At 38.3% G+C, this 20,104-nt stretch overlaps 1 protein-coding gene across 1 annotated transcript in view; it reads right to left on the bottom strand.

Annotated features, from left to right (window-relative positions):
* Nucleotides 1-20,104, bottom strand: part of TEX11 (testis expressed 11) — a 111,017-nt gene that overhangs the window by 74,173 nt on the left and 16,740 nt on the right. Inside the window, exon 8 of the mRNA XM_045847378.1 lies at nucleotides 8,542-8,627. Coding sequence (XP_045703334.1) covers nucleotides 8,542-8,627 — 86 coding nt within the window. The remainder of the gene's footprint in view (nucleotides 1-8,541; nucleotides 8,628-20,104) is intronic.

Genomic DNA, 20,104 nt, shown 5'->3' with positions numbered 1-20,104 from the left:
CTAACATTTGGAAAAAGACTATACCTGAAACACTGGAGATCTAGTGCCACAGCTAGGTGCCCTCGTATAAATCTCTTAATCTCTCTAAATTTCCATTTCCTTATCTGTACAAAATGAAGTTGATGGGTTATCATTTTCTTACTATAAAGCAGGAGAGTCATTTTTTTCTGAAGCAAAATCTTACAAGGGACACACTACACAGAAAATTGATAAAAGCCTAACTTCTCTGCAGCAAGATGGGGATCTTAGAGAATTGTGGGTAAGTGTCCTCATCCTCTTAAAGGAGACTCTGAAGCTCTTCTGGCAAAAACCTAGGGTATCATACTCTGGTTTCTCTTCAGATCATATAAATCTTTTGCCTTTTAGAAAAACCTAGGGTATTACAGAACATAGGTTCTAAATTACTGAACTAGATGATCTGTAAGGATTCTTGTCGCTCTAAAGTGTTATTATAGTAAATTAACTTATTAAAATGGCCAGTACACAATTCATTCTATTTCCACAAGATGGTGCTAATACTTCCATTTTTCCTTAAAACAGGTGTTGCATATGATCACTTTACAGTTAATAACCTTATCATAGTCTATGATTAGATAATACCCTTAATTACTCCAAGTACTATTATGTTACTTATGTTATCTTCATTACAAGCCTGTGACACAGATAACGGACATCCCAGAACGCAGCAGTAGTTAGGTGAGTGACACAAAGTCACACAGTTGACTAGTAACAGATTTCCTACTACTAGCTCTGTAATCTTTCCCTAAATCTCACTGCCTATGAATAATATTGTCAAATTCTCAAGGAAGCAGAAGGGAAAATAAAGGAATGAACATGAAGTAACATTAAAACAGACATGAACTTCTCTTGGGCCCATGTATTGAATGATTAATATTTATGCACATAAATACATTTATATTTGTTATTTCCTTTACTTCTTATTAGAAGACATCTGGGGATATACACTGTCTGGCACAAATAACGCCCCTTCTTTTATTACAAAATCATAAGCATGTAATTCTGTAACATAACATTATCACACTCAAGCACACCATATGACATTTTAGGTGAAATGTTCAAATTAAAACTATAAATTATTGCACCCATATTACTACCCTGCCAACCACACTCAAGCAGGCCTTCCTTCTGATGGACCCTGTACATTCCTATATAACCCTAGTAAAGGCTAAACATTGATAAATTTAAAAAATCTCATAAATACTCTCCTTATTGTAAATATAATAGCTATTTTTAAATCCAGCATGGAAATTACATAATCTGGGTTCACTAACACTAAGCGCTATGAATTCAGAAAACCAAAGTGTAATTTTTGCTGAATTCTTCTCTTCTGATGCCATGAGAGAGATAAAAAGTTTTATAGAAGCAGGAAAGAGACATACTTCCCTTCCATTTGAGGATACTACAGCCAGAGTAAGAACTATTCCCAACTAATAGAAAAGCAATTCACATTAGCTACCAACTGAGAAAGGTTTAAATTAGTTTTAGAGAAATTAAAAATAATGTTAGAAAGGGAGCTCAAAAATTACTCTTCCTCTGACAGATTGCCAGACAATCCAATTATTTATTCACATCCCAAAAATCTAGCAATTCTAAGTTTAGGTTGTTGTTTCTTTTAAGATAACATAAACTCTAACCATGGTCTCAAAAGGATGCTGACAGAATCATGCTTTCTTTGGATCCCGAGAAAAGAAAGGCAGCACAGTCAGAAAGCCCACAGAAGGGGTTGAGAAATACTCTCATTTTTGTTAAACTACAAAAAACTCTCATCTTCAGGAATTTATAAGCACTCAGTCTCCAACACGTAGGTTAAAGAAGTAGGGTCATTTCAATCGCATTCATTAAGATCCATGTTAGATTATTTTTTTGCAGAACACCTTCAGGGTTTTAGCCAACTCTCCAGGACTTTGTCCAACTCAGGTATCTTCTGTCCTTTTCCCACTTGAGCTCATTTTCTCTAACATAACAAGAGATTACAAATTTGAGAGTTTCCTTTATATACTCTTTGTCTTGGCTTTGTTCCATTGATCTTCTCTATTTACAGTCCATTTTAAAAAGTCCTCACTCCTTAAATCCTCCAAATGCATTGCAATGATCCTCATGTTTTCCTTGTCACTTAATATATTAAAAGAGCTTTTAAAAATGGTTTTTCAAAGAAAAATAAAGAACATAAAGAAAACTGTTAATACTGAGCATTTACGAGTGTGGAGTTATGGAGAATTTTCTCTTTCCATATTATGTACTTTTGCGATATTTAACTTTTTAAAATAGCATATATAATTTCCTTAATCAGTAAATGAGTTTTAAACAGTATTTTTTACTATGTCCATGGGTATTGCCTTTTCATTTTGAATGTTCTCCCTTAAATTTAATTTGCCATCATTAGAAAATAGATCTTGTTAAAGCAAAAGGAAAAAAGTAAGCCTTCCAATTGTTTACCAGCCAGTAGCTCCAGCTGAGTGAATTACAAAGAACTACTAGAAACTTTTAAAAAGTCATCAATGATTAAGAATATAACTAAGGTTTGGGATTGGGGCACTTTCTTCCCAGCGGAAAAATATGCAAAATCTTTGCAGTAAATCAATGTAACCCCAAAGCCATTGGAGTTGGATTTATTGGTATTTGTTTGGTCTACAGTGCTTCTTGTAGAATACTAGTTAGTTACAGCGTCATTTCTGTACACCTTCTCTAAAAAGTCAAGTTCAGGATAATATATGTTCAAATTATTAGATAAGACTTTGAAAGATAAGCACCAAATTTAACTTCCACTAGGGCAACTGGGAGGTCCCTAGTAACTCTCCTAGACTGTGGGAGAAAGTTCTATATCAAGTTTTTTCCCATTTACTTCTCCTTCCCTTCTGCCAAGAGCAAACAGAGGGGCTCAATATAGCAGGAATCACAAAAGAGAAGGAATAGGAGAAAAAAATACATCATATAAAATAAAACCCTCTTAAACATATTTCCAAAGCTGGCATTCTGATTTCAAAGATCTGAAATTGTATATGTATAGAGTCCTAACTCAATTTGTCACTAAATACATCAAAGCAGGTACCTGGACACCCACAGTAAAGTGAGCTGAAGGACTCCCACTTTCATTCACAAGTACAGGGGTCTTCTCTTAATCTGTGACGTCTCTATTAAGGGGACATGGTCAAAAGAGTGTGGCAAAAAGCAAGGAGAGCAGCAGCTGTTCTTGAACTTTTCTTAGGCAGGGAAAAGACAGAAACTGAGAAAAGTCCCAAACTGAGATTTGTTAACAAACACTGTGGGGAAGAAAAGAGCTTTTTAAACAATACTCACTATCACCCTTTATGCTAGGCTCTTATTTCAACAAAATTCTAAACTATAACAGCAATTTTCATATCTTAGCATTAGTGTAAAAACAGGGTTTTTCCTCTTAGGATGACTGGGTACTTCCAAATTGTATATAACCTCTAGCTTTAGATATTCACTGTTCCCAAAAGAGTTAAGCCTATAGAAAGTACACTCACTTTGCATAGCCTCCTTCTGCTATAAAATTTACAGAGAAGGGTGCTTAATTAGCAGCTATTCATTCCTGCTTGTATCACCAACTGCTCTCAACAGTTTCTCAACACATGGATAATTAAAGCATGATGAAAAAATTGTCCCCAAGATTAGCAGTATATCATAGAAGATGTGGGTGATAGTCCTTATGATAGTTTTACTTGGGAATTCAACAAGTAATTCACGTTTGACTTGACTGTGATAAATTTTAGAACAAACTAGTGAACTAACCACATTAGTGGAACTTCCAATAGCAAACACATTACCTAGAGCAGTTTCTATTTTCCCATTCATGTTACTGAATACTCTACAATACTTGTATCATAGTATTTAAGCTCTAAAATCATTCTAATATGGAGGTATCACAATATTCACAATTTACACAGTGATGTCATAGATGATTTAGGTTTTAACTGGAAGTTGATCTAATACTAGAAAAGCTATCCATTTGCTAGATTCCTATTGTTAATAATATTGATAATTGAGACTTCTGGCCAAGATAGAGGTGTAGTAAGTAGATATACTTTGCCTCCTTGCACAACCCAAAGAAGGACAACTAAAAATTTAAAAACAAACAAACAAAAAAAACCAACCAGAACTGCCAGGAAATCAAACTGTATTGAAGTCCGACAACCAAGGAGTTAAAGAAGAAACATTCATTCAGACTAGTAAGAGGGGCAGAGACAGCAGCTGAGGCAGAGAGGACTCATGGCAAGACAGGGGCTGGCAGACCAGGTGGTCACACATCTGCATGCAGATGAACCAGGAGGAACAACTAGGGAACAAGACAGACTGCACAACCCAGGGTTCCAGTGTGGGGACATAAAGCCTTGAAACTCTGAAAAAGCCTGTGGGGGTTGCAGCGGTGGGATAAACTCCCAGCCTCATGGAGGAGTTTGTTGGAGACCCACAGGATCCTAGAATGTACACAAACCACCCACCCGGGAATCAGGACCATAAGGACACAATCTGATTGTGGGTAGTAGGGGAAGTGACTGAAAGCTGGTAGACAGCTGAGCAAGCAGTAGTGCTTCCTCTTGAACCCTTCCCCACATTCAGCACAACAGCCATGTAGGTTGCCCCGCCCTGGTAAATACCTAAGGCTCCGCCCCTTACTATGTAACAGGTACAATGAGACAAAGAAATATGGCCCAAATGAAAGAACAGATCGAAACTCCAAAAATGGAACTAAGCGATGAAGAGATAGCCAACCTATCACATACAAAGTCAAAACATTGATAATCAGGATGCTCACAGAAATGGTTGACTATGGTTGCAAAACAGAGGAAAAAGTGAAGGCCATGCAAAGTGAAATAAAGAAAAACATGCAGGGAACCAACAGTGAAGGGAAGGAAACCGGAATTCAGATCAATGGTTTGGACCAGAAGGAAGAAATTAACATTCAATCAGAACAGAATGAAGAAATAAGAATTCAAAAATATAAGATGAAAGATAAGGAGAGAATCTTAAAAGCAGCAAAAGGAAAGAAGAGAGTTACCTACAAAGAAGTTCCCATTATACTATCGGCTGATTTGTCAAAAGAAAACTTGCAGGCAAGAGGGGGCTGGAAAGAAGTATTCCAAGTCATGAAAGGCAAGGACCTACATCCCAGATGACTCTATCCAGCAAAGCTTTCATTTAGAATAGAAGGGCAGATACAGTACTTCCCAGATAAGGTCAAGTTAAAGGAGCTCAGCATCACTAAGCCCTTATTATATGAAATGTTAAAGGGACTTATCTAAAAAAAAAAATGACCAAAAATATGAACATTAAAATGACAACAAATTCACAATTGTCAACAACTGAACCTGAGAAACAAAAACAAACTAACCAAACAACTAGAACAGGAACAGAATCATGGAAATGGAGATCACATGCAGGGTTATCAGTGGGGAGGGGGAGTAGGAAGTGGGGGGAAAGGTACAGGGTATAAGAAGCGTAAATGGTAGGTACAGAATAGACAGGGGGAGGTTAAGAATAGTATAGGAAATGTAGAAGGCAAAGAACTTATATGTACGACCCATGGATATGAACTAAGGGGGAGGAATGCTGGTGGGAGGAGGGGTACAGGGTACAGGGGAATAAAGGGAAGAAAAAACGGGACAACTGTAATAGCATAACCAACAAAATATACTTTTAAAAATATATTGATGATTATTTTGACTTTCTAAAACACATTAAAATGTAATTCTTTCAAAGTATTTGAAAATAATTCACCAAGTTATTTTTATATCTCAAAAAATGTGGAAAAAATAATCAGGCAAAGAAATTAAAATTGTATATAATAACTAGGGCTAGAATTCAAGTGCTGCCTTGTGTTCCCCAAGCCCACTCTAGTAAGAACACAAAATACTCACACAGAGAGGGGACTGGCAGTTCCCCGAGGGGAGAGGGTTTGGGGCCCTGGGTGAAAGAGGTGAAGAAATTAAGAACTACAGATTGGTAGTTACAGAACAGTCCCAGGGACATAAAGTACAGCACAGGGAATATAATCAGCAATACTGTGATAACAATGTATTATGGTACAAGTTGCGCACTGGAAATATTGAGGGGAACACTATGTAAAATATGATTGTCTAACTACTAAGCTGTACATCTGGAACCAATACAAAATCAAATTGAAAGGAAAAGAAAAAACACAAGAGACTCAAAATATAGTGCTGCTCTACAAAGATTTTGATGAAAATATGACTGCAGGTCAAATTATATATATTTTTAAAGATTTTATTTATTTATTTTTAGAGAGGGAAGGGAGGGGGAAAGAGAGAGAGAGAGAGAGAAACATCAATGTGCGGTTGCTGGGGGCCATGGCCTGTAACCCAGGCATGTGCCCTGACTGGGAATCGAACACGTGATGCTTTGGTTCGCAGCCCGCGCTCAATCCACTGAGCTACGCCAGCCAGGGCTAAAATTGTATTTTTAAAAATACACTCATGAAATATATAGTAAAAATCTGATGTAGTTAGCTTATGATATGGATGTCAGTCATATCCTGTCATTGTCATTTTTTCCTGAAAGGTCTTCTAAAAAATAATGACAGGTGAGAAGTGGGGGACGGGGCAGGGGAGAGCAACAGGAAAAAAAGCGGGACAACTCTAACTGAGCAACAATAAAAAATAAGCAGTCAACAATCCATGGTATAGATGAAAATAACCTACACGCCTTACCACCTCACGCCTCAGCCTACTCTTATGACCAGTTCCCAGAGAACCATCTCCCTCATTCTTAGCATAAACTTTGAGTTCATCTCCATTGTCTTAAGCCATCTATGGTGCCAACAGGCTGCTTTTATCCTTCCCATTCCTGTTTTCTTGGCATACTAGTGTTTTGGTAAGTGTGTGCCATAAACTTTGTGAGTGCACTACCCTTAAATCCTGCGAAAGCCTGCCAAATAGGACTCACAGATCATTTGCTTTTTAAAAAGGAGACTGATGGTGACCAGAGGGGAGGGGAAGGGGGATAAGGATGGAAAGAAGGGGAAGGGACTAGTTGAAGGACATGTATGAATGACCCATGGACATGGACAATAGGGTGGGAACTGACTGTGGGAGCAGGGGGTGGGCTGGGCGGAGGAGGGCAGAGGGGGAAAATTTGGGACAAATGTTAACAGAATAGCAAAAAGAAAAAAAAAAAGATGTCTCTTTAAAGGAAAACTGTTGTAAAACCTATGTTAAACTACTCAAGTCCTTTGGTATATGTTAAGTAATTCAAGTTATAAAAATGTGATTGATAAAAATTTCAGGTATATTACACTTGCATGAAGCATTCTAAATTAAGACAATTATAGCCCTTATAACTGCATATGCCTGTTCTGTCGACCACGATCTACATTCAATACCATCCTGTACCAGTTTCAGATGTACAATAAAATGGAAGCATAGTTCTTTACAGAGTCTGAGCAATCTTTGAGCTCTAAAGTCTTTTACATAAATAAGTTATTTGCATAAATAGTTTCTTTTTTTTTTAGATTTTATTTGTATTTTATTTTTAGAGAGGGAAGGGAAGGAGAAAGAGAGAGAGAAACATCAATGTGCGGTTGCTGGGGGCTGTGGCCTGCAACCCAGGCATGTGCCCTGACTGGGAATCGAACCTGAGATGCTTTGGTTCACAGCCCGTGCTCAATCCACTGAGCTACACCAGCCAGGGAGTTTCTTAGAGAGATATATGCTTATGAGTACTGTAATCTAAATGACCATCTTTGTATTTATTTCATTAATGGCAAATACAAATTCCACAATAGTTAAACTAATCATGGAGGTATCCAAGCAACCAGAAATAACACTGTACTAAGAAAGAGAAAATATTTGGTGAATTCATCTGATGTATTCTACTCTGTGATCCCCTGATATTCATAGTGCCTTATGTAGCATCTCCAGAAGAATACATTCACATAAAATTATAGAAATAGAAATAGAAATAAATGAGCACCTACTGTGTGTCAGTCTGTGCTGTGCCCAGGTATTCAGTAAAAGACAGTTTGTGTATATAGCTGATACATTTTTGTACCATTCCCCTGATATTTCCATAGTCAACACAACAGAACAAATTTTAGCACAGTACTGAGCATACAGTACGTGCTAAATATATACTTACTTGACTAATAGTAAAATACCAAAATTCATTTAAAACTAATAATTTTAGCTGATTCCACTCTTGCCCACCCCTCCTAGCCTTATATTGTGGGATTAGCAGAGAGTAATATGTTCCAAAGCAAAAAATAAAATAAAATAAAATAAAAAAAATCTATATTCTTGATGAAGATACAAAGGAAGAATGGAAAGAGAACATGCTCTTATGTTATATTATAAGTATAATACATTTTTCTGTCACTGGCAACATATAATAAAAATAAACAATACATGTTAAAGGAGTAAAATTAATTTAGCATGCTGGCTTTTGAAGTCAGAGAATGTTTAAACTGCCAATGGACCATATAGTAAGTATTAACTAAACTTTATGATAATGTTCTTGAAATTACATTATTTTTGGTTTTATTACCTGAGCCAGAAGCAACTTTCTTCATATTTATGCACCATGTGGGATTCTACTCCAAAGTTGTAACAGAGAACAAGAAGATAGTTGACCTGCAATAAAAAAAAATGTCAGATTTATGATTCCCTTAACATTAAAATACCTATAAAGCCCTGAATGGTGTGGCTTAGTGGGTTGGATGCTGTCCTGCAAACTGAAAGAAGCTGGTTCAATTCCTAGTCAGGATACATGCCAGGGTTGCAAGCCAGGTCCCCGGTTGGGGGCGCATTCGAGAGGCAACCAATCATTGTTTCTCTCACACATCAATGTTTCTTGCCCTCTCTTTCTCCTTCCCTTCCTTGGACTCTAAAAATAAATAAATAAAATCTTTAAAAAATATACCTACAGAGGTCATAGTGGGCTTCTGGTAAAGACAGCGGCAAAGGTAATGAAATGCAGTACTCACGTCCTTCTACAACTGTACCAAAATTACAATTTAACTGCAGAACAACCATCATTCAGAATCACCTGATATCTAGCTGAACAGAAGTCCTATAACTAAAGACGTACAAAAGAAGCCACACTGAATCTGGTGGTTGGGGCAGAGTCATGAACAGGCTCGTCCCACAGCCACGTGCGGCAGTTGCAAATTGGGAGGAATATCTTGGCTGCTGAGGTCCTCCTAGAGGAGGGAGGCATCTCAGCCCCGCTCCAGGCCCCCGTGGCCAGGGCTCCAGTGCCAAGAAGAGAACTCCCCACATCTTCTGGCTGTGAAAACCAGTGGGGATTCCTTTGCTTATTCTTCCCCCCACAGAGCCAGCAGGCAGGCACACTACCTGCATCTCCATCAAGCTGGCTTACACTGTCCACACAGCCCTGGTGATTCCCTGACACCTCGCCCCACTCAACTTTCAGGCTCTCCCAAGCCATTTCCAATGACTGTGCCATACAAACAGCCTGTATTAGCGCATGCTGCAGACTTTCCGAACATCTCTCAAAGGTCCAAAACCCCAAACAACAGCATCTGGCCTCAGTGTTACCCATACCTCTTGCTAAGCAGCCCCAAGCCCAGCACTAGTAGCAGCCAGCCTTGGTTCACAACTTGGCTTCCCCTGGGCACCTTCAAGTCCAGCACAAACAGCAGCCTTCTGCATATCACTCTTTAGGTCATGCCAGGTTGCTCCAGGCAGGGCACAGGTGGTAGCTGATCTTTGCCTGTACCACCTGGGAGATGCCAGAGCCAGCACGCCTGGTAGACAGCTTCAGACCATGCCAGAGAACCACCAAACCACCTCCACGAGCAACACACCCAAGGGACACACTCAGTGGGCATCAGAGTCTCACTGAAGGATTCTGCTCCCTGGGGTCAGCACCTACACAGCAGGTATAGTCAGGGCAAGTCCTTGCAACTGATTGATCAGGAGGGCAGGGCAAATCTCTCTTATTGACATGCCAATGGCAATCAAGGCTCAACTGCAACAGGAGTATGCACATAGCCCACGTGGAGGAATGCACCTGGAATGCCCACTGGGGTGATTAAGGAGGCTGTGCCACTGGGCCCTACAGGACACCTACTATACATATGGCCACTCAACCAAGACTGGGAGAAATAGCAACTCTACCTAATACATAAAAATAAGCACATGGAGACAACTAACATGAGGAGACAAAGAAACAAATCCTGAATAAAAGAACAGAACAAAACTCAAGAAGAAGAACTAAATAAAATGGAGACAAGCAATCTACCAGATGCACAGTTCAAAACGCTGGTTATAAGACTGCTCAGTGAACCTAAAAGAAAAGTAGAGGAACTTAGGACTGTAACAAAGAGGCAGGAAACACAAAAAAGCCAGAAATAAAGAATACAATAACTGAAATAAAGAATACATTACAGGGGATCAACAGCAGAGTAGATGAAGCAGAGGATCAAATCAGCATTTGGAAAGTAAGGAAGCAGAAAACACCCCAGCACAACAGCAAAAAGAAAAAAGAACCTAAAAAATAAGGATAGTTTAAATAAGGAGCCTCTGGGAAAGCTTCAAGAATACCAACATTTGTATCATGGGGGTACCAAAAGGCAAAGAGAGAGAGCAAGAAATTGAAAACGTATTTGAAAAAAATAATAATGAAAAATTTCCCTCACCTGGTGAAGGATATAAATATACAAATCCAGGAAGCACAGAGAGCCCCAAACAAGATGGACCCAAAGAGGCCTACACCAAGACAGGTCATAATTAAAATGCTGCAGGTTAAAAGACAAAGAGAGAAACTTTAAAGCAGCAAGAGAAACGCAGTTAGTTACCTACCAGGGAGTTCCCATAAGACTATCAGCTAATCTCTCAACAGAAACTTTGCAGACTAGAAGGGATTGGCAAGAAGTGTTCCAAGTGATGAAAAGCAGGGACCTACAGCCCAGATTGCTCTAGCCAGCAAAGCTATCATTTAGAACGGAAGGATAAAGAACTTCCCAAGAAAAAGCTAGGAATTTATCACCACCAAACCAGTATTACAATAAATGTGAAAGGATCACCTTTAAGAACAAGGAAAAAAAGAATAAAAATATGAATAATAAGCCCCAGCCAGGTGGTTCAGTTTGTTGAAGCATCATCCCACACACCAAAAGGTTGTGGGTTTGATCCCTGGTCAGGATATACAGGAGGCAACCAATTGGTGTTTCTCTCTCACATCAATGTTTTTCTCTCTCTCTCCTTCCTTTCCTTTCTCTCTGCCTCCCCCCTCTCTCTCACCATTCCTCTCTTTCTAAAATCAGTAAACATATCCTCAGGTGAGTATTTTAAAAATATATGAATAATAAAATGGCAACAAATACATATCAGCCAAGAATTACTTGAAAGGCAAATGGATTAAATGCTCCAATCAAAAGACAAACAGTAGCTGAATGGGTAAGAAAAGAAGATCCTTACATACTCGGTCTACAGGAGATTCACTTCAGATCAAAAGACAAAGACTGAAAGTGAAGGTATAGGAAAAGATATTCATGAAAATGAAAAAAAAAAAAAAAAAAAGCTGGGGTAGCAATAATATTTATACCAGACAAAATAGACTTTAAAATAAAAGCTGTAACAAGAGACAATGAAGGACCCAGCAATTTCACTTCTGGGCATTTATCTGAAGAAACCCAAAACACTATATTGAAAACACATTATGCATACATATGTTCACTGCAGCACTATTTACAATAGCCAAGATATGGAAGTAGCCCAAGTGTCCATCAATAGATGAATGGATAAAGAAGTAGTATACAGGGGAATATGACTCAGTCATAAAAAAGAACGAAACCTTGCCATCTGCAACAACATGGATGGACCTAGAGGGTATTTTGCTGAGTGAAATAAGTCAAACAGAGGAAGATAAATGCCATATAATTTCACTTATATGTGGAATCAAGAAAGAAAATAAACAAACAAGCAGACCATAAACTGACTCATAAATACAGAGAACACTTTGACAGTTGCCAGATCTGAGGAGGCTTAGGGAGATGGGAGAAATAGGTGAAAAGATTGAGAAATACAGATTGGTAGTTACGGAATAGTCATGGGGATGGAAAGTACGGCATAGGGAATGTAGTCAGTAATATTGTAATAACTATGTATGGTGTCACATGGGTACTAGATTTATCAGGGTGATCACTTCATAAGTTATATAAATGTCTAATCACTGAGTTGTACTCCTGAAACTAATATAATATTGTGCATCACCTGTAATGAAAAAATAAAAAATATTAATTAAAAAAGATGAGATCATACGGGGTTAGGGTGGCCCCAAGTCCCATGACTGGTGTCCTTATTAATAAAGCCATGTGACATGACATCTACAAAGCATCCAATAAAGAAAAGAGAAGCCAAAAAGAAATCACATGGAGACACTCAGACACACAGGGGAGATTGCCTTGTGAAGACAGAGGCAGAGACTGGAGTGATGCATCTGCAAACCAAGGAATGCCAAAGATTGCCCAGATGCTGTGAGAGGTAAAGAATAATTCTTTCCTAAAGCCATTAGAGGGTGCATGGCCCTGTGGACACCTTGACTTCAGTCTGCAAGCCTCCAGAACTGAGAGAGAATAAATTTCTATTTTTTTAAGCAAAAAGAAATCCAGTATGGCTACATAATTAGTGTGACCAATTATAATGGCAGTTCAGTCTTTAAGACATACTTCAAGTGTTCTGTTACATCACAATAACCCATTCTTCCTTATCAAGCTGTCTCAATCTATTTAAAGAGGAGCTACAAAATATCCAGGATGGGACATTAGTTATGTATGAAAAAGTAATATGATATATTACTAATAAACTGAAAGGTCCTTTAATAACAGGAAATGGAAAGTCTAATCATTTCCCAGCAAAAGGACAGGCTAAAATGGTTCTTAGGTTGTCAGATTCAGAAAAAGGATTTAGATTAGCGAGTATATTCAAAGCCAAAAAAAGTTTACCTTGAGAGGAAAAAATGATTTTTTCCCAAAATTTAAGACAACTTCAAAAAATTCTAAAGTTCTGAAATGTGATCAAAGCACTTTTTTAGTCATAAGACTTATTTAAAAAGAATTAGTTTAATGGACCCTCTTTAACAACAAACATTTTCTTTACATAAATTACCATTGAGATAAAACTAGGAATAAGTATGCGAATGATGCCACAGGGAAATACTCCTTTATGAGTTAATCAGTATCTCAGTCTCTGCCTCAATGCCGTATCTTTCAGAGTTTTCATCTGTCAAAATACCAGCAAATGGCATACAAAAAAAAATTTAATTCTAATAATTTATCTAAGTATCCCCTCCAGGAACCACCTATCCAGAATCTGATTACACACATATAAAGGAGTCCTTTGTAAGTTTTACCTCAGTAAGACTACAGAAGCAGATCACCATTAGGATTCTGAATTCTGAGCCCAGTTATTCATAACTAATATGTAAATATCTGTCTTGCTTCAAAAAAAAAAGTTCCCCTTTGAATTACAGTACATTCAGAAGTCCAGTATGCATGACTGAGCCTATCGGACCTACTGTATATTTAAATCCAAAATAAAGGACAGTCTTGGTAGTGATGTCTGCCAAAACCCCAGAAGTACTTAAACGCATTCTTGGCATTTCAGTGGAAAAAGCTGAACTCATTGTATGCCCCAGAACCCATAGGTTCACACAGGGACACACCAATTATGTAGTTATACTGGAATTATGCAGCCAACACCCACTTGCTGCAGAGAGGCTGCAACTAATTGTACATAGTGAAATGGAAAATAAAGCTTTTGATGAACATTTAAGTGTACTGCATTTTTATTCAATTTCCTCAGTATTTGTCTCTGCCCTCACAATCCCTACAAGTGTACTTACATTAAATGCTACTTCCTAGGGTAGAAAACGATACACAATAATAAACTTATGAGAACCTACAAAACCCTAAAATACATTTCAAGAGACCCACGGCATATTTTTAATATAATGACAAAAATAATCTTTTGACTACTAATATTACCCATTCACTCATTCATGTATACATTCAATAATAAATATTTACTAAGCACTTCCTAACTATTAGGCATCAGAGATACATCAGTAAACAAAACAAAAATCTGTCCTCGTGAAACATTTCTAATGAGGTATGAAGTACTAAGATCCATAAAAATATCTCTTTCAAATGTATGTTCCGAGTCTTCTATAGAGTTCTAACATCTCATTTTGCAAGCAATATACAATGGAAATAAAAATACAAAGGTAGAACCCCGGCCAAGATGGAGGCATAGGTGGTCGCACTGTGCCTCCTCGCACAACCAAAACTAAGGACAACAAGAATTTACAAACAAAAAAACAACCAGAACAGAGAGAAATGAACCAAACAGAAGTCTGACTCCCATACATCCAGACCAGTAAGGAGGGGTGGAGACAGAGGCCTACAGAGAGGGGTCAAGGGGTCCCGGCAGGAAAAATCGGTGGCTGGCAGACGCGGGCGCGCAGGGCGCAGACGGCAGTTGGCGGACCCCAGAAGCACAGGGGCAGCTGACAGACCGGTGGCAGACCCTGGGCACAGGAGGCAACAAGCAGACCCAGTGAGGTGTGCAAGGCAGCTGTCTGTCCGCAGCCACACTTTCGAGTGCAGACAAAATAAGTGAAAACGGGCAGCGACACAGACCGAGCAACCCAGAGACCCAGCACCGGAAACAGAGCCTAAAGGCACCAACTGAAAACACCTGTGGGAGTTGAGGCCGGGAGAGTCTCTCAGCCTCACAGGAGGCCCCTTGGGGAAACTCACAGAGTCCGAGAAAGTACACAAACCCACCTGTCCAGGAGCCAGCACCAGAAGGACCCAATCTGCTTGTGGCAATTGGCAAAGGGGACTGAAGTCCTACAGAGAGCAGAGCGGGCACCATTGTTCCCTCTTGGACCCCGCCCCCACACACAACATCACAACCCAGCGACTGAGGTGCCCCGCCCTGGTGAACACCTAAGGCTCTGCCCCTCATACGTAATAGGCGCGACCAGACCAAAGGAAAAAGATAAAATAAAATAAAAAAGATGGCTCAAACAGAGTTAAAAGCCCCAGAGCCAGTTTTTTTAAGCGACCGAGAAATAGCCAACCTATCAGATGCACAGTTCAAAGCACTGGTGATCAGGATAATCACAGAATTGGTTGAATTTGGTTGCAAATTAGATGAAAAAAATGCAGACTACAATAAGAGAAATGAAGGAAAATGCACAGGGAACCAATAGTGATGGAAAGAAAACTGGGTTTCAAATCAATGGAAGGGACCAGAAGGAGGAAAGGACAACCTAACAGAAAAGAATGAAGAAACAAGAATTCAAAAAAATGAGGAGAGGCTTAGGGACCTCCAGGACATCTTTAAACGTTCCAACATCCGAATTATAGGGGTACCAGAAGGGGAAGAGGAAACACAACAAGTGGAAAAGTTATTTGAATAAATAATAAAGGAGAACTTCCCCAATCTGGCAAAGGAAATAGACTTCCAGGAAGTCCATGAAGCTCAGAGAGTCCCAAAGAGCTTGGACCCAAGGAGCACACACCAAGGCACATCATAATTACAATCCCCAAGGTAAAAATGAAGGAGAGAATTCTAGAAGCAGCAAGAGATAAGGGGACAGTTACCTACAAAAGAGTTCCCATCAGAATGTCAGCTGATTTCTCAAAAGTGACCTCGCAGGCAAGAAGGGGCTGGAAAGAAGTATTCCAAGTCATGAAAGGCAAGGACCTCCATCCAAGATTGCTCTATCCAGCAAAGCTTTCATTTAGAATGGAAGGACAGATAAAGTGCTTCTCAGATAAGGCCAAGTTAAAGGATTTCATCATCACCAAGCCCTTATTATATGAAATGTTACAGGGACTTATCTAAGAAAAAGAAGACAAAAATATGAATAGTAAAAAAAGACATCAAACTCACAGTTAGTAACAACCATACCTAAAACAAAAGCAAACTAAGCAAACAAATAGAACAGGAGTGGAACCACAGAAATGGAGATCACATGGAAGGTTAGCAACAGGGAAGTGGGAGGAGGAGAGAGGGGGAAAAGATATAGAGAATAAGTAGCACGGACAATAGGTAGAAAATAGACAAGGGGAGGGCAGGAATAGTGTGGGAAATGTAGAAGCTAAAGAACTTATGACACATGGACTAAAGGGGGGGAACGTGGGTGGGAAGGGGTGGGCAGGGTGGAGGGGAGTTAAGGGGGAAAATGGGACAACTGTAGTAGCATAATCAATAAAATATATTTTAAAAAATACAAAGGTAGATCTCTAAGTCTATTTTATATTGGTTTTTTACTAATGCATTATGGGATCCCCAGGACCCATGGGATCTCTAGAACATCCCGCTACTGCTACATCTCCAGGCCCAGAAATTTCAGCTCCAACTAAATACCTACTTTACAATGCCAAAATGAGATTATATAGAAGATTGATCACTAACTTTCCACTGTGTTACAAGGCTTTTTATTTTTAATTAACTAGATAACTTCATTTTCAGCAAATTATTTTGTAACTTGGGTTTTTTAAATTCAGTAAAAACCAACCTGCTATTATTTTTCTAGTTCCAAACTCTAAACTATTTTTGTGTGATTTTGTTGTCTTTTAAACATTTATAGGTTCAATTACAGTAGTGTAGTAATAATTGAGTGATAATTGCCTGGCTTTCTTTCTTAATGGCTTTAAGACATTTACCTTCTAATCCCTCCATTATTCATTCAGCTTTCTCTAATTCTCAGATTATCTCAGTAATAATCAACAACAGGCCATTAGTTATTTTTCCTGATACTTTAAAATACAATTTTCAAAACACTTTATTTGCCTGCAAACAATAAGCATCACCTCTGCCTTCAAGTGAACACACAGTAATTCCTCATCTAGTCTTGGGATACAGGAAGGATGTCTCAGGAAAAAAAAAAGAGCTGGTTTACTTAACTAATTAATTCCTTTTAAAACACTGTGTTAGGCCCTGGCTGGGTAGCTCAGTTGGTTAGAGTGCCGTCCCATACTCCAAGGTTGCAGATCTGATCCCTGGTCAGGGCACATACAAGAAGCAACCAATGAATGCATAGATAAGTGGAACAACAAAAGCCATGTCTCTCTCTCTCTCTTAAAAAACCTCACTATGTTAGCTCTTCCCCAACCTTTACCTAATCATTTCCTTTCATTATCAGATTTTGTTCTAGGTTTTCAGGTCCCTTGTCTAAACCTTAAGCACATTAAAAAAAACCCTAAATACTTTCACTGACCTTTAGAATTGAAATAACTTTGCTAATAGTTTAATCCTACCAACCAAATAAAATAACTATTAACTCTCTGGACTTAAAGGTCTTTTGCTAGTAGCCCCATCTTGATGAAGGCATAATTACTCTTCTGTTATATATGTTATGTTCTCTAATTCATCTTTCTTCTCTCTGTACATTTTTTTCCTTTCATCAGCTCTAACACTGCACAAGATAGCAAGTTTTCTTTCCCTACACACCATCTAAGAATCTCCTGTCATATCTTTCAATACACAATTCAATGTCTATTAACTTTACAAAGCATATTAAAGAAAGTTATCTGTCCTCTAGTAAGTTATAATGTGAAATAGCAACAGAGATAAAAGAAGATGGTAGAAACATCAAGTGCAAACAATCTAAAGAACTGTAAGATAAAATTATTAGAATTAGTAAGACAACTCAGAGAAATTACTGGATATTAAATAAGCATTTATAAAAACTGCATCCTTATATACCAATGACCAAAAAAATCAAAAATATAATCTTTATGCTCTGGCCGGGTGGCTCAGGTGGTTGGAGCATTGTCCTGTGCACCAAAAAGTTTGCGAGTTTGGTCCCCAGTTGGGGCACATGTGGGAGGCAACCGAGTGATATTTCTTTCTCTCTCTCTTCCTCCTTTCCTGTCTCTCTAAAATCAATAAAAAACATATCCTTAAGTACAGATTTTTTGAAAAGTTAAAAAATATATAATCTTTAATATATCACTTATGCTAACAATCGAGTGTGAAAATTACAAAACTATGTTGAAATACTTTAAAGGTTATATAAATTAAGATGTATCGAACTCATGGGTAGTACTCAATATTATGAAGATAATGAACCTCTCCAAATTAATCAATAAATCCAATGGCAATTCAACAATATCCTAATAGTTTTTCACCAAACTTGACAAGCTAACTCAAAAAATTAATATGAAAGAATAAAAGGCCGAGAAGAGCTAAGTAAGACAATATTGAAGAAGAACAAAGTAGAAGGACTTGTCTGTGAAGTTTGTTGGATGCTAATCTAATGTTGTCTGAATCTTGCCATTTGGCGTGTTGGTTTTGGACCCCTTGGGATGGACTCCGGCACAGACCCATGTCAGACACTGTCTGTGCCTGGCCATTGGCAACTGCATGGAGGAAACTCTAAACACCCAAATTAAGGGTGGCGAGGTTGAAGAAATATTATTTAAGGGTACAAATGTGAAACTAGTAGATAAATAAGTTATGGAGATCTAATGCATAACACAGTCCACAGTCCTGTATTATAAATTTCAAAATTGCTGAGAAACCAGAGATTAACTGCTGTCAATACATACCAGAAAATGACCTGTGACCTGGTAAAGGTGTTAGTTAGCTAATGCCACTGCAGTGATCATATTGCAGTATATAACTGTATCAAACCAAGACATCATACACCTCAACCTTACACAATGTTATATGGCCAATTATATCTCGATAAAAAAATTTTTAATTAAAAATAAAATTAAGTCACGTTCTATAAAATGTCTGGTCTCTAATCTTCTAAACTGCCAAGGTTATAAAAGTGAATCCAGGAGTGAGGAAGTGTTCCAGATAAAAAGAAACTAGGGACCAGGTACAATCCCAGATTGACGCCATTCTGTATAAAGGACAGTACTGGGAAACTGGGATGGGTTCTCTGGGCAAAGGGTATACAGCAGTTCCTTAAACTATTCTTGGAACATTTTTTGTAAATATGAAATTGCTTTAAAAAATTTACAACTGAGAAGAACACCTAGCATCTAACTGGCAATATATAAATATTTACTGAATTAAGTTCTACATGATAACATGGAATTAAGGGTAAAATAAGACCAGTCTCACAAGCAAGTACAATTTATGGAGCCCTGGGAACATTCTCCTTAACATCCAAATAAATCTTTGTTACCAATTCCCTCTGTGATACTAAACATGAAGTAGGCATAGGCACTGAAATAAGGGAGAAAGAATAGAAAAGGCAGATAAAGTGGAAAAATAAAAACTTACTAACTCTGGAAATTTGATGAGATACAGTCTGGGAAGCAGGTTTTATTTATCCTATCAAATATCTCACACCTCCAAATCCCAGTATAGTAAAATACTATAGCAGTGATATTGTCAACTGCTTGTTAAACTTGCCAGCAGAGAAATAAACTTTTTTCTTTCTTTTATCACACAGCACAAAATATGGAGGAAATACTATCAAAATGGTTTGATAATAACAGGGAAAGCAAAGAAATTTTAAAAAATAACCCATATTTATTTTTAAACACCTTTTCTAGTATAAGAAGGACCCCCCCCCCCCCGCAAAAAAACAGAATTATCTTCTAGAGGGCAGGCCCCTTGTAGTACAGACTTCCCCCACCAGGCGAGTGTTCTAGGGACCCATCTGTATCAGTGCACCAGCTGGTGTTATCATGAGAGGCTTCTGTGAAATTTTTTTTGAAGACTCAACACTTTTGCCCGTTTCATGATGGGTTATTTACGAGCACACCTGCCCACACTGCTGAGCGTTCAGCAGTTTTTGACCAAAAACAACATGATCCCTGTGCCCCACCCTCCCTATTCACCCAATCTCACCCGAGCAACCTTTTTTTGGCTCCCCAGATGAAAAAAGTCCTCAAAGGGAAACGTTTTGCCAATGTGGAAGAGGTACAACAAGAAAGAGCAGAAGCACTAAAAGGCATCAAAATTGATGAGTTCAAAAACTGTTTTGAGCAGAGAAAAAAATGTCTTAATAGGTGTACTGCAACAAATGGAGAGCACTCTGAAGGTGCCTGAAGTTTAAACATGTAAGAATGAATATACAACTTTTTATAAATGAATTCTGGTTTGGG

The sequence above is a fragment of the Phyllostomus hastatus genome, unplaced genomic scaffold, assembly GCF_019186645.2.
Source record: "Phyllostomus hastatus isolate PE091 unplaced genomic scaffold, TTU_PhHast_1.1 phas_contig_551, whole genome shotgun sequence".
Lineage (NCBI taxonomy): Eukaryota > Metazoa > Chordata > Mammalia > Chiroptera > Phyllostomidae > Phyllostomus > Phyllostomus hastatus.
This window is presented reverse-complemented; position numbering and strand designations above follow the sequence as displayed.